The 15516-nt window shown below is 37.3% G+C and overlaps 1 protein-coding gene across 1 annotated transcript in view; it reads left to right on the forward strand.

Annotated features, from left to right (window-relative positions):
- The window catches only part of INPP4B (inositol polyphosphate-4-phosphatase type II B), a 620782-nt gene that overhangs the window by 454743 nt on the left and 150523 nt on the right, over positions 1-15516 (forward strand). Inside the window, exon 15 of the mRNA XM_049770019.1 lies at positions 14413-14590. Coding sequence (XP_049625976.1) covers positions 14413-14590 — 178 coding nt within the window. The remainder of the gene's footprint in view (positions 1-14412; positions 14591-15516) is intronic.

The raw sequence follows: 15516 nt of genomic DNA on the forward strand, positions 1-15516 counted from the left end.
CCACAGGCACATCTTGTTTTTTTCAAAATTAACAAGGCTGTACATCACGAAGCTGGCATTCATCAATCATGAGGCCCATACCGTCTTAGAGCAACAAAGTATAAGACCTAATCTCTGCCCAGGCCCACCAGCCTCTATCTTTATGGGAACATCTTGGTGCCTGTGGTTGACTCCCCTAGCTCTGAGGTATGCAGTGACTCCCCTTTTCTTTAGGTCCAAGGGCAAAGGCCACATCTTGCTAGCTGCTCAGGCTGGCAGCTTCTGCTAATTGTCACATAGGCACTTTTGCTCAGACTTTCAGAGACTCCATTTTGATTTTAGTAAAAAGGGCTTTTAGTTATGCCAAACAGTCTCCAACAGCTAATCTTTTATTGACTTAATAATATCTATAAATGATATCTAACCACTGCTTGGTCCCCTTTCCTTCCCTTTGCTGTTACTGAAATAGCCATATGAGGTGCTCACACACTTTGTTGCAGTGTTCACCAAGGATCACACATACCAAGAACACACATGACACACATTTGATTGTCAGGGTGTCATACACTTTTAATTGTGGTTCTCACACACAAGTGTTTACAGTGTTCCTGAACTGCATTCAACTTGTGGATCAATGCTGGACTGGAATGTATGAACTCATTTCTTTAAGCAAAGCCCACTACTAACTGAACCTTCCCTGGGTCTCCTACCCCGTATGCTAGTAATAATTGTTTAGAAAGTTTCTGATTTTTTGGTTATAGCCATCTCTGTTTGAAAAGGCATGTCCTTAATTCTTTTTATGCAAATCTGTTTGTGTTTCTTTTTGGTGAATTCTTACAAGTGACATTTCTTAATTTTGAGGTGGTTAAAATGGAAATTTATTTACATTCCAAAAAGTTGAAGCAATGTACATAAAATGCCTAAATATCGAGTTGATGAGCACTGGGTGCTGAACCCTATGTCTTAGCTGAGACTCCAGGTGTACCTTGAGTTCCAGGCATGTATTTACAACCATCTAGCACACAGTGACATATCAAGGGAATCATTCAAATACATCAGAATAATCTCCTTAAGTCATCTCTGACATCTTTACCCCCTAAAACTCTATATTTACTTAGAGATTCCTTTTCATAATAAAAGATATTCTCATCTACCTGGATATTTGACTGGAAAAGCATAGAAATCCTCCACTACTTGTCTTCTATTATTTCTTCCTCTGAAAAATAAAAAGAAAACCAGTTCTATATTCTTTTTACTCAGGATGCCATTGCTTTTATTGTTTATGTGGCTTGGTTTTGGCTTGGTGGCTAGACCTGCTCAATACTTACTCGGACTCTGAGATCAGAGATTATTCTTGGTGTGTTCGAAGAACATATTGTTGCCATAGATCAAATCTAAGTTGACCATGTGTAAGGCAAACACCTTCACTGACTGCTCTTTCTCCAGCGTTAGGTGCCATTTATTTTGACAATTAATTATAGGTTAGAAAAATCCTGTCCTGGCAATCACTGTTTTCAAATATCTTACTGCGATACCTTTTCATCACTCCTTTTTTCCAATTTGATATCACCCCTCTTCCTCATCTTGATTGGTATGCTTTTTCTAAAAGACAAATCCATCTTTTACCACCTCTTGCATGAAAGAGAAGCACATGTTAAATAGAAATAACCTGAGTCTTCTTCTTCTTCTTCTTCTTCTTCTTCTTCTTCTTCTTCTTCTTCTTCTTCTTCTTCTTCTTCTTCTTCTTCTTCTTCTTCTTCTTCTTCTTCTTCTTCTTCTTCTTCTTCCCCCCATGTCAGCTCTGACACTCACACCTTCCTCTTTTCCACACACAAAACTCTCTAGAGGGAAGCAGACTATATTAATCCAGTTGCCACGTGGGACTCTGAACTGGACCAACCTCCAACCTCTAGCCCACAAACATTTCTCAGTCTTCCCTTTAAAACTTGTTCCAGACAATCATGGCTTGGGTCCATCTGATGTCTCAGTAGTCCAGAAGTATGAATTGACAACTAAGTATATGAGGGTGTAAAAAAAGACAAAAGTTTGCAGTCTGTAGTAATAGAGGGAGAGTTAATCATTTGGCCTGAAAAGATATCTGCAACTGAGCTCAGTTCCAGAGTCATGGGGAATGTTTGTAACGGAAGCAGAGGAGCTTTGTGGAAAGTGTCATAGGTAATTGAAACACTCATTTGTCAGGCTGACTGGGGCTGAATTACTCCTCACTCAGAATATAATAAATACTTTTGTCTATTCTGAAAGGAGAGAGGTGACACATATGGTCAAATAGCCAAACTAAAATCTAAATTGTTAATAGTAAAGCAAGAGTGGCTTTAACCGCTGGGGAGAGGCTCATTCCTCCACTTACTAGTCCAAAAGGCTTGAGAAGCTAGAGGTGATCTAAAGCCCAGACCATAAAGAATAGAGTGCATAGTTGGACAGTTCAGGGAGTCTTAAAAATGAAATCTTCCCGCTAAAGAAGGGAATGGTGTGTTTAATTGCAAATGCAAATAAGTCTTAGACATGGTCAAAGAATTTATAGTGATAATAAATTTAGTGAAGAGTGTCTGACAAAGATAAAAACCCTGAATGAATCATAATTGGTATTTCAGAAAACCTGTGTCCTTCTCCCCTTTGACTTCTCTTTTTGTTTGTTGAGGTAGCTGCTTTTTCTTGAAATCAGAAGATGGTAGGAAGAAGCCCTTAAAACCTTGTGAGCTCTTGAAAAAGACAAAGACAAATATAACCACGCTGTTGCTTGAGAAGAGATGTCGCTGACCTCAGAATAGATTTTTTTCTTTTCACTAAAATTGTAGGATAAGAACCCTAAGCTCACCTAAAAAATGTTAGTCAACAGAAAGAGTAAAACTTAACTATTAAAACTGAATAAACTATTGAAAATAATAAATAAGTTATTGAAAAATTTCCCTGCTTAAAAATAAAGTATAAAAAGATAAATATGATGTAAAGACTTATTTTCTGTAAACCAGGGATCGCCTTTTTACTTCAGTGAGAACTAATAATTATTTTAAACTATGACACAATTATGTCACCTCAATGAGTATGCATTCAATTCAAGGAAAAGCTTTCATGCTCAAGGTTAAATACTGAGTGATTCTCAGTATGTTTTTTAAAAGCTTATATATTTAATAGCCATCATTCCAAAGGCATCAGACAGTAGAAAAAAATCTTAGAAATAAGTGGCCAGGAAATAAAAATTAGAGAGTAGTATACTTTGTAGGGATTTGGAAGCTAACTTTAAAGTGCCTTGTTCTTGGCAGGATGATAGGAAAAGTACCACCTTAAAAATAATGGACTTGTGGAATCTGAGTCATGGAAAAATTACACAAATCATCGCACATCCTTGTCAAAATGAGGCTAAGTAGGATTAGTACAAGTAGACAGTGGAGAAAGATTACAGAGAACTGGAGGAGGGTTTAGTGATTATTTGAAGTTTGCATCTTTATAAGGAGTGAGGAGCCCATAGTTATCCAAGGGTACTCCTGGTTTCTGCACTGTACTCTGAGGTATGGATGGATCCTTCATGGCACACTGGCTTAGAAACTCCTAGGTCATGTAGTAGAAGGGTGAAGGGAGGAACTAAAGAAGGGAGTGAGATAGAAGCCCCAATAGGGGACAGAGGGTAGTTCTGAAGGGCCTTTGTTTGCTGTAGCAATGTTCTGCATTTCAAAAGGCCCTGGGAGCTCCTTGACAAGGTTTATTCTGAGAAACAGCCTGATGAGATTTGCATTTTGAGTTATTGATCTTGTTACAAGAACTGAAGAAGGGTGAACATTGAAAAAGTGCCATGATTGGAAAAACTACAGAAAAAGGGTGAATCTGAAGTTGACAAGATGTTCTATTAGATGTGGGAACTCTCAAGGTGTTTAGGATCCTGGGCTGCAACCTCCTGATGCTTGTCATGCTGGGGATTTGACTTGATCAGCTCCATGCAATGCATGTACCTTATATCCTGCACTGTCTCTGAAACCATAAAATTAAGACTATTTTAAGGAAATTTACAGGATTGCAATCCAACAGGAAGAGTCCCTAGGAGACCATGCAAAGTTGAAGGACTCTGAGGCTTCTGGTTTGCATAACTGGCTGCATGCCAAGATAGACAGGAGAGAGAAAACAGGAAAGATGCCCTTTGTTCTCCTGGCTTATGCCAAAAGATCAATTGTCTATTTGTAATATGAAAAGAAGTTTCAAGGAACAAAAAAATCATTCTTGGAATCTGTGTTTGGTTTCACTAAGAAATATTTCCCTTCAAGATATGATAGGGAGTTTCAGAAATCATCAATAATTTCTCTAATTTTATGGGGATTGTAAGATTCAAGGATTAAACTGATCCTAAGGACAATTGAGAGGCAGGGCTGGAGAAGCCAACTGTTCAGCACAAAACAAATTTTCTCTGAATTTGTTCACAATTCAATGAACAATTTAGCTCCTGGCAGCTTTCTAGGAATTGGTTTGGCTACTTGCAGATAAGAAACAAATCTGTTGTTTTATTCTACTTCTTCAGAACCTTGATGAGAATACAATTTTAAGAAAAGATTTCTTTTTCTATACTCTTGAAAACTACATGGAGAAATATGATTCTTCCCACCTGAATAAGTTACTATCTTAATATTCTTCCAACTTCTTGGATCTAAAAACTTCTAAAACTGTAGTAGCCATATTCATTTCCATTCTCTAACCCTCTCATGCATATGGCTAGAAAACTGTTATTTAAAATACCTTGACACTATAAAAAGAAAAAATTAATTGCCCAGCGATTTTTTAAGTTATTCTGTTTTTAACAGCAAAATAATGGAAATGTAAGTAAATGAACAAGATGATTCTGTCAAAGACCACAGTACAAAGTCATGGGGTGTGGTTTGTATGTGAGTTGTGAGGGGTGCATAGATGGGTACAAAATACTAAAACTGTAAAGAACAAATAGAAAGATTAGGTAGACACAATACATATCAATCAGGACACACCAGTGAGTACTTAAAGGGCTACTCTAGGCTGTGCAGAGAGGGGGAACAGTTCGTTTTCTTTGTGGATGCCTGTGTTTTCTCTCTCTCTTCTATTTCTTTTCCCTCTAGTTTTACAATAAGAGAAATGTCTTTGTAAAAGCCTTTTTTTTTTTTGCCTCTTCTACTGCAAATATGGAAAACTGGATAACATGGTGGAAGTTTAGTATAGTGGCTTTGTTTTTCAAAGACTTAGTCTGTATTAAAATGTGAAAATCCCTAAAAAGGATTGAGCATAATGCTAGACTCTTAGTATAGAACCAATGTATTTTATTGATTAGGCAAGTGAAGAAGAAAAGATGGATATAGAGAGAGATGTGTTGCTACACAACTATATAAATTATTCCCTTTAATAAAGATTCACAAAATACTGAGCAGAGGGAATAAGTGGTTTCTAAATAGACCATTATTATTTATTTTTATTCCATAATAATAAATATCAATATATGCTAGGATAATTTTCCCTACCCAGTTTTATGAGGCAAAGTTGAAAAAACTTTTATGTAATTTAAATATATAATCTGATGTTAAATACATGTATACATAGTGAGATAATCAGCACTATCAGGCTAATTAATATATCTATCATACATATTTCATTCTTTCTCTTTTTTCTTCTCGGTGATAAGAACATTTAAGATCTAGCATAAAGAGCAAATTTCGAGAATATACTTTGAATATGTTCATTTATCACTGCACTGGTCTTCAGAATGCTCATGTTTTGCCTAAAGGGTACTTTTTGTTGTTGTTGTTGTTGTTGTTGTTGTTGTTTGGCCACACCCGGTGACGCTCAGGGGTTCCTCCTGGCTATGCACTCAGAAATCGCTCCTGGCTTGGGGGACCATATGGGATGCTGGGGGATCGAACTGTGGTCCATCCTAGGCTAGCACAAGCAAGGCAGACACCTTACAGCTTGTGCCATCGCTCCAGCCCCCTAAAGGGTACTTTGTAAACTCACCAACACTCTTTCTTTTCCCCTTTTACACTGGCAATCAACATTCTTCTCTCTCTATCTGATGTGTAATTGGCTTAAAATAAAATCGGCTTCATTTAAGTGTGTAAATCATTTGATAATAATTCTACTTGGTCATGCAGTCATCTGCACAGTCATCTTCACACTCAGATTTTAGGGTATTTCCATCACTTCCAAAAGATATTTCATGCCAATTTACAATCTAGAGAACATGTGCACTGGTAATGTGATTATGTTTTTGGAACTGGGTCTGTGTTTAGAACTGCTCCTCTTCTTTAATTTATTTGTTTATTCCACATTTGAATGAATGAAGATCCAGTGTAAAGAGGAGAAGGTTTTGAGATTTGATAGAAAAAAGAGACATAGTTTAGTAGTAGTTTAGTTGTTTCTCTATCTGACTTTTGCACAGCAATGAGTATAAAAATACCTGAGTTAAGAAAAAAATAAAAATAGAGCATAAAATGCACCAAGATCAACTCTTGACAAAGAAAATCAGGGCAAATGAAAACAGGGAAAAGTGAAAATAGGAGATAAAAGGCATTGAAAACACACAGGACTTTCAAAAATTCATAAGCCACATTACGAAATGATTTGAAAAATATTAATTGGGCAAGACTGAGACTGAGAAAGAAAACTGGAGAGAAAAGAGCCCTTAATGGTCAAGAAGCTGCAAATAAGAAACTGCAAAGTGAAAAAGCGAGACGGATCATAGTGAGCAGGTTGAAATGAAATTTAGGGTGTCGATGTTTTCTGCCTTAATTAGTGTCCTTTATCATAGAGAATATATGGCAGCAACACCTTTGTTCAAAAACACTCTGCTTCCAACATTTCTGTGACATCTCATTTTCAAAGAGAAGGTTTAAAGATAAATAACAATTGAAGTTCAAGCTATTTAACTCATTTAAAAATCATCTCAGTGAAATCCATAGAAACAAAACAATCCAAGAAAATAAAACAAATGCTGGTTTCCTTCTAGTATTATTTTTCCTCCAAGCTATGCTTCTAGAAAAAGAAAAATGGGGGGAGGGATGTAAAGGTATAAGAGAAAAAGCAAAAAGAGATATTTTTCCCTTCTGTGATTTCATGAAGCACATTGTTAAGCCCTATGAAGCCAGAAGGGTATATTCAAGTGCAGTAAGGTGTAAATTTTCATTTATTATCCACATGGCTTTTTTCTCAGTTAGAGCAGAGAGCCTGCCTGTCCCTCCCTCTGGATTGAAGAGATCATTTTTCTTTTCTTTTTTTTTTTCTTTTTTTTTTTTCAAGTGCTGTGTGCATTGGGGAAAAGTCAGGGGCTTAGATTTTTCTCTCTAGATTATTTTTTTCTTTCTTTCAGATTTTCTTTCAGTGGAACAAAGCAGTTTGATCTCAACTCTGCTCCCTGCCTGCTCTACTCATCCTTCTTGCCTTTAGCTCACCTCTCACACTTACTTTCTCATGACTCTATTACCATTTCACTGGGCCTTCATAGGACTCAGAAAAAAAGAAGTCTATTGCAAAAAAAATATCTTTTATGAGCATGAAATTGCAGAGGATAATGTGGGGTCTGGAAAGAGGGCGTGGAAGCCAACTCATCAAAGCCAAGATTAAATTGAGCTGAGTGTCAGTTGACCTATGGTCTAACTAAAGCAGAGGGAGTCTGGGTTTAGGGTTGAGGTGGAGAAATAAGAAGAAATGCTTCTAAGGGAGCTAAGGAAACCAGGGTTCTCACTCCTTGCCTGCCTCCTCTCTCCTTCATATTTTCAGTGTGAGTTGAGGATTTTGGTGTTTGAGAATAAGGACAGAGGTATGAAGATAAATTGGCATTGGGGGTAGAGAGAAGGAATATTGCAATTAGTGTAAAAATAAGTGGTTTGTCTTTGCATATGGATTGAAAGGAAATATCTGCCAATTTTCTGGGAGAAAGGTGAATGGAAATTCATAAAAGAAAGAAACAAAAAACCCAGACCATACATCTAGTGGCCTCACTATAAGCCAGGACCAAAGACACTAAGCTTTCTGGTTGTTGAGAAATGAGAGCAGGGTGGGGAGCTTGCCAAGGAGAGAAGTATCAAGAGACCTTTCTTTTGGGAGGGAAGGTGGGTTGAGGACACCCCTCTTGCTCAGGACTTTCTCCTGGCTCTGCAATCAGGCATCACTCCTGGCAGTGCTCAGGGAAGCAAGTATGTTTAGTGCTGAGGATTGAAACCAGGTCAGCTGTGTGCTAACCAAGAGTCTTAACCCCTGGTACTATCTTTGGTACCCAATGAAACATTTTGTTTCATTAGTGTGTTTTAATTCCTTAGTTTTGTTTTGGGGCTACACCCACTGATACCTACACCTTAACCCTGGCTCTGTGCTCATGCTCCTGGCAAGCTTACAGACCAAATGGGGTGCTAGGGATCAAAGCTGGGTTGTCCCTGTGCAAGGTAAATGCCCTCTCTGTGATAATATTACTCTGACCCTATGACATTTTGTTTTAATTAGAATTTAGGGGAAATATCTGTACTACAGATAAGAATTTGATAATCAATATCAGAGCATCTGAAAATTAGGGGAGTAGAAAAAGGGATTGAGATATAATAGATACTTGAAGCACTAAAATTCATGCTTTATTATATTTTATTTGCAATTGTAGTTTATAAAGCATTATTTTCCTGTGCTCTATTTTTCCTTTGCAAAATATGATCTCTAGAAACAGTCTACATAGATGAATAAGTTTATCCTAGTTAATTTACTCTCAATTTATATTAAAATATAGTACAATTTGTTTCATCAATGTAATATTAAGATGCATTTAATCTTACTTTTTATTTTAATAAAAAGTATGCTATAATTGCTATAGTATTATATCCTATAAAATATATTTTGACCAAGCAAATATTTTGTCTTTCTTTTGGCTCTCTAATGATTTTAATGTTCAGATTCAGTTTAAATTTCAGACTATTATAAAATAGAGTTTAACTATATTCTTTTTATCTACATAATTAAATTATACTCATAATTTTCCATTTAAGAAGCTATAACTGTTAAAATATACGACATGTTTAAAGAGTAAAGCACCGAATGGATAGATGAAATTTATGTTAGCTTAAAATTATTTTGTGGGTGGTGATATTTTTTTCATACCACACTATTTAATTGTAGATACCAATGTTGACTTTTACTGTGGAAAATGAATCTTTTAGCCTTACTAGGTAAGATGCTCATCAAAAGATTTCAGAATAATAAAAATGGCTGCTACCTACCTCACACTTCTCTAACAAAGATTGAATTGGGAACTGGAGTGATTCACTATGGTGATTCAGGACAATATTGAGGAAGAAGAGGAAGCAAGTTATGAAATATGCAGGAAGGAAAATAAAACTATAAAAGAGGGGAGACAGCAGTGGTAATAAGAAGGGAACCACTGCAACTTGTACTGGATGTGAGGATAGAGTCTCAAAGTAGCTTCAAAATCAGTTTAGAATTAGAAACTAGGAGCAATTTGATCAGCATACTTGGGCAGCATAATCAAAGATTTTTCAGGGACCTAGATAGTTTCACAGCTATCAATCTACCTGCCTTAGAATATACAGATGTGTGTGTTGTACAGTTGAAAATAGGCTCTCAGTATTAGCAAGGAAAGCATTTTCTTTCATAAATAACTAGTAATTTGTGTCTGCATTTGCAGGAATCTTTTTATTTCCTCTTTGAGTTCATTTCTGACCCACTCTTTGTTTAGCAGTGAGCTGCTTAATTTTCAGGTGTTAACGTTTTTTCCTTTGTCTGTGAAGTTCCCTTCTAATTGCAGTGCATTGTGATTTGAGAAGGTAGTTTGTACAATTTCTATCCTCTTGATTTTATGGAGGTATATTTTATGGGCAGTGTGAGATCTATCCTTGAGAATGATCCATGTGCATTAGAGAAGAATGTGTATCCAGTTTTCTGTGGATGGAGTGCCCTATATATATCCACTAAGCCACTTGCTTCCATTTCTCCTTTCCGAGCTAGTATATTCTTGTGAGGCTTCAGCCTGCTTGACCTACAAAAGGGGTGACAGGGTGGTGTAGAGGTTTTACACTACTATTGTGTTGCTACTGATATCTTCTTTCAGATTTGTCAAAAAAACAATTGTATTAAATATTTTGCTCATCCCTCCTTTGGTGAATATATTTTTTAGGAGTGTGATTTTTTCCTGTTGTATATATACCTTGATTATTAAAAATAATAATGTCCCTTAAAACTTTTTAAGCCTAAAGTTTATGTTATTTTAATTTATTTTATTAATTACATTAATATGTTATCTTAATATATATTATATTGTATATGTTATATGACCACACCAGCATTTTTAAGGAAGTTGTTTGCTTGCATGATTGTCCTCCAACCTTTGATTTTGAATCTATGTTTGTTCTCACTATTCAGATGTGTTTCTTGTAGTCAGCATAATGTTGGAGTTAGCTTTTTGATCCATTTGCCACTTTGTAATTCTTATCTGGTGCTTTTAGTCCATTGACATTGGGAGAGATAATTGTCATTGGAATTAGTGTCATTTTAATGTGGGAGTTTGATGTTGGTCTGGCTTGTCTTAAAGTAGATCTTTTAGTTTTTATTTTAAGGTTAGTTTTGAGTCTATGAAGTTTCTGAGCTGTTGATTATCCATGAAGCTATGTATGCTTTCTTCAAACCTGAATGTGAGTCTGGCTAGGTGAATTATTCTAGGTGAAGCCTTAATTTCAGTGACTTTTGTCACTATATCCCACTACTGCCTCTGGCCTTGAGATTTTTTGTGACAGGTCTGCTGTAATTTTTAAGGATGCTCATTTGAATGTTATTTCCCTTTTTAATCTTGTTGCTTTTAGTTTTCTATCTTTATCTATGAGATTCATCATTGTAATTAATATGTATCTTGGTGTATTTTTCTTAGAATCTCTTTTGGATATGCGGGTTTTTGTTGCATGCAGTATTTAGCTCTGGGGTTTTCTCTGCAATGATGTCCTTCACTATTGATTCTTCCTGGGGATTTTCTTCTTGGGTCTTTTGGACACCAATGATTCTTCTGTTGTTTTTATTGAGTTTTTCAAAGACTCATTTTCATCTGTTCACATTCTTTGAGGATTTTTTTCATTGTTTGATCATTTGTTTTAAGGTTCTTTTCCAGTCTTCTATCATATGGAGTTGTTATGCATCTCTTCTTTCAGCTTACTGATTGTCTTCCACTGCTGTTACTCTGTTGGAGAGACTTTCTAATGATGTTTTCATTTTGCTTACCAAGTTTTTCAGCCCTGTTATTTCAGTTTGAATTTTTCTTATTTCTACCCTCAGATTTTCTTGATTCTTATTTGTGGCACTTTCAGTTTATTCCATGCTTACTTTGAGTTCTATGAACATCTTCCATATTTCTTCTCTAACGCCCTTATCTAAGAGGCTAAATAGTAGACTGGTACTTTTAGGGTCATCAGAGCTGCCATGCCATCTTCATTTTATATGCATGGTGGAGACCTGTGTTGTTTCCACCATTGTCACTCTGTAATGTGGTGTTCTCTATGTGTTGTGCTGGGGTTCATTGACTAGGAGATGTGCATGCTGCAGCCAGGCTCTTCTGACTCCACCCTTCATGGATGATGTCACCTCACCTCTGTTGGCATACCATCAGCAAGCTTTTCTGGGTTGCTGGTGGCAGGAATGGCAGGTCACGATAGCACCCATGTTGAAATGAGCATAGCAGACATCATGCTCTAACTTTTTTGGGCAGAGTCAGCTTATCTCTGTTTACTTGCTGTCAGCAATCTCTTCTGGGTGAGGTGGTTGCCAGGGGCAGCAGTGGTAGACCACTGAGCTAGAGAACATGTAAGGAATAAGTATAGATGTGCTGATTGGCACCTCCATGGTTTGAGCTTGAGTTGGAGGCAGAAAACCTGAATTTCTTTCAAGTACCACCTCATGGTTCAATGAATGCCATTGGGAGGAAGCACAGGCAGAAATAGCTCCCAGCATCATTGGTGTGGAGGCAGGGAGGGAGGGTGAGAGGGAGGGAGGGAGGGAAGGAGGGATGGAGGGAGAAAAGGAGGGTGAGAGGGAGGGAGGGAGGGAAGGAGGGTGAGAGGGAGGGAGGGAGGGAGGGAAGGAGGGAGGGAGGGAGGAAGGAAGGAAGGAAGGAAGGAAGGAAGGAAGGAAGGAAGGAAGGAAGGAAGGAAGGAAGGAAGGAAGGAAGGAAGGAAGGAGGGAGGGAGGGAGGGAGGAAGGAAGGAGGGAGTGAGGAAGGAAGGAGGGAGGGAGGGAGGGAGGAAAGAAGGAAGGAAGGAAGGAAGAAGGAAGGAAGGAAAGAGAAGAGAGGGGAGGGGAGGAAAGGAGAGGAGAGGGGAAGGGAAAGGAGAAAAAGAGGAAAGAAAAATTTAAGAAAATTTGCAGAGAAACAAATATTTGTGTGTGTGGGCCTATTTAGTAACAGAGTAAGAGTGAAGGGCTAGGAATGAATACTAGAGAACGAGGGAAGGTGGTATCAGCATTTAGAAAGAATGCTTGGGGGCGAGTTTGGGAAGCGGAAGACCAGAATGATGTTCTGAAAGAGAGTCAGGTGCACCCTGCCTGGAGAGCTGCAGCTGGCCAAGAACTCCATGCCTGGAAGCTTCTCAGGGCCTGGGAAATGCACGAGAAAGCCAACAAGGATGGTACAGAGGGGAAGACTGATGAGCACCTTCCTGGGCCTCTTGTGCTGGATGTGCAAGAAATGCACCTTTAAAGGTCTCCCTGGCATCTCCACCTGGCACAGCATTGGTGCCTTTAAAGAATCATTTTCTTTGCAAATACAGCATGGTCTCTGTCTGGAGCAGACATGCAGAGGAGGAGGCCATCTCAGTCTGTGAGTCTCATTCAAGCCCTTGGCACTTCCTCCTTTCAGAGGGGACAGGAAATTGACCTGGACTGTTCTTTTCTCCTCCTCCTCATTATTATTTGACAGTTAACATTCATTAGCATGAAAATACATATAATAACTACTTTAGTTATGTTTTATTTTAAGCTCTTGCTACTGAGATGTAAGTTGCCAAGTACAAAAATAAAAGCAATTTGTCCACCTTTTTATACCAACCTTTCCATGCCCACCTTCCCTTCACTTCCTGGGAGCTTCTGGCCCTGTGTTCTGACTAGTCTAAGCAACCAGGGACCTTTAATAATGATATCATTTCAAATATGCATGCCTTCATGCCTAAGATGTTAAGAATATTCTGTAAGGCATATTTCTGTACAGAGAATATTTATGCATACATGCATAAAACATCATAGATGAAACATAAAAATTAGACATAAAATTTATATGTAAATACATTTGCATCCTTAGATACCTAAAACATAAAATACATAAAATAATGTGTATTATGTTTAAAAACTATATTGTAGTCTTTAAGAAACTCTTACTTTCCCTGGAAATCTTTAGCAGAAAGGGAAGAGATGAATGCTATGTAGATGTTGATTTTTCTGATTGATGTCACTGCTTTGGATAGTAAAGGGAAGTATGGGAATTGTAATAATTTAATAGGATATTTCCTCTGCTGCTGATAAATGCAAAGGAAATATCCTATAAACATTCCACAAAAGTTACAAGATATTTTGGGAGATGTTTCTGGCGTTAGAGACAGAAAGATATACGCATATATTGTGCCACTCATCTTCCTCTTTTTCTAGTCTGTTTTTCCCATTTATTCCTGTGGAAGCTCCCTGAATATCTAAGTATATTAGTCAGAGATTCCTATGCATCATGAAATCTTTTTCCTCAATGATGCATCTGCTCAGGCTAGATGATGCTTATGAACATCATTGTTCATTATGATCATCCATTACATATTTTTTTACCTGGAGCAAAATGACTTATGATGAACTAAAAGAATTTAATTTTATGTGATAAATGCTTCTTTTGCTAGCCAGTAAAATTTACTAGATAGCAACTAAATCTCTACCCACTTCTCAGTTTTCAGGTTTTCTTCCCCTACTTTCAGGTATAGTGGAGGGGTATGATAGGTGGTAGTTCTTGATTATACAGTTGGCAAATACCATTTTATGCACTTCACGTGAATGCTCAATTATCTTACCTACTTCTTAGAACCGTCGGATAATTATTTCTATCTCTTGATGAGGAAACTAAAACCTCTCCCAAAGTCCCCCAGCTAGCAAATTGGAGAGTGAGGATTTCTATTCATACTCTTCTGAATAAAAACATTCATACTTATTCCTTGTACTCTCTGACCTCAAGTTCATTATTTTGTAACACTAATTTGTGGTCAACCATTTACATGATGTAATCATAGTGGAGAATAAATGGCTGAATTCCTTGTATCTCGTTTGAGAAATCTCTTCCAACAATAGTTATCTATTCAACAGGAAGTGATCTTTGGAGTTCTTTTTATCTCTTGCCATCTGCTAGTAAGGATTGAAACTTCTCCCTGCTCAGAGAATAAAGTGCCTTTATCTTTGTTGTTGCAGTACCGGATATCAATTTATTTACTATTCACCGGAAAACACAGCCAAAGCAAAAGAAGTTCTCAGCAACATCAATCAACTACAACCTCTGATAACAACCCATGCGGACCTACTGCTTAATTCTGCAAGCCAGCACTCTCCAGACAGCTTGAGGAATTCTTTAAAGATGCTTTCAGAAAAAGTAAGATCCAGATCATCACTACAGTGGGGAAAATGCAATACCCTAAGCCCCATTGGAGCTCCTGTCTGCATACATCGCCTTCCTAGCATCTGGAAATGTAAAATAGACTAGGTCAAAAACAGAGCTTCAAAGTATTGCCACAGGATCAAAATGAATTGGCCTCACATTCTTTTTAAATCTGACTGAGCCTTAATTTTTTTTTCCCCTTCCTAGTAGAAAAGAAAACCTGTTACTCTAAAAGGCTTATTTTCTTTTGCTTGACATTCTTCATTTTTCTCTGGTTCATCGTCTTAGATGATGAATACATGAGATTTTTAAAATTATTTTTCTCTGATGCCCACCTAATGTTTATGCATGGGAAATTCTGTAGTTTTGGGGATTGTTACTATTTGAAAGCAGTATGGTGAGTTGGATTTTTCAGCAACTAGGGCTGATTTCTCTGCCTCAGTTTACCTTCTTACAACAAGATCTACTTGGAGAAGGTTCTTTTGTCTTTAACAATTAGTATCCTTTGAGATGGCACAGGGCAAGCCTTGGCTTTTGTATATTCAGAGAGAAAATGACATGATATGGTGTACAAACTCAACTTACAAAACTTCCAAAAATCAACTTCCAAAACTCAGGACAGCTGAATCACATACAGAAGAGAAAAGAAAGGGTCACTTCAGCCTCGTTTTAGATTTAAATAAAAAAAATTCCCATTGTTAAAGAAACCAGCTGTTCCTTCTGCATTGCTAAGACAGTATCACCGCAAGTGTCATGGGTTTTTCTCCCTTATTTATTTTCATTGATTGTGATTATGTGTTTTGAAATACTGCTTAATAATTGCTTCTTATGCACAGTTTTATACTTTTAATAGCTGAGTATGGGACCTAGAGAGAGATGGAAATAAAGGCAAGAACTTGCTTTGCACGCAGCACATTGCA

Source organism: Suncus etruscus, chromosome 3 (genome assembly GCF_024139225.1).
Source record: "Suncus etruscus isolate mSunEtr1 chromosome 3, mSunEtr1.pri.cur, whole genome shotgun sequence".
Taxonomy (NCBI): Eukaryota; Metazoa; Chordata; class Mammalia; order Eulipotyphla; family Soricidae; genus Suncus; species Suncus etruscus.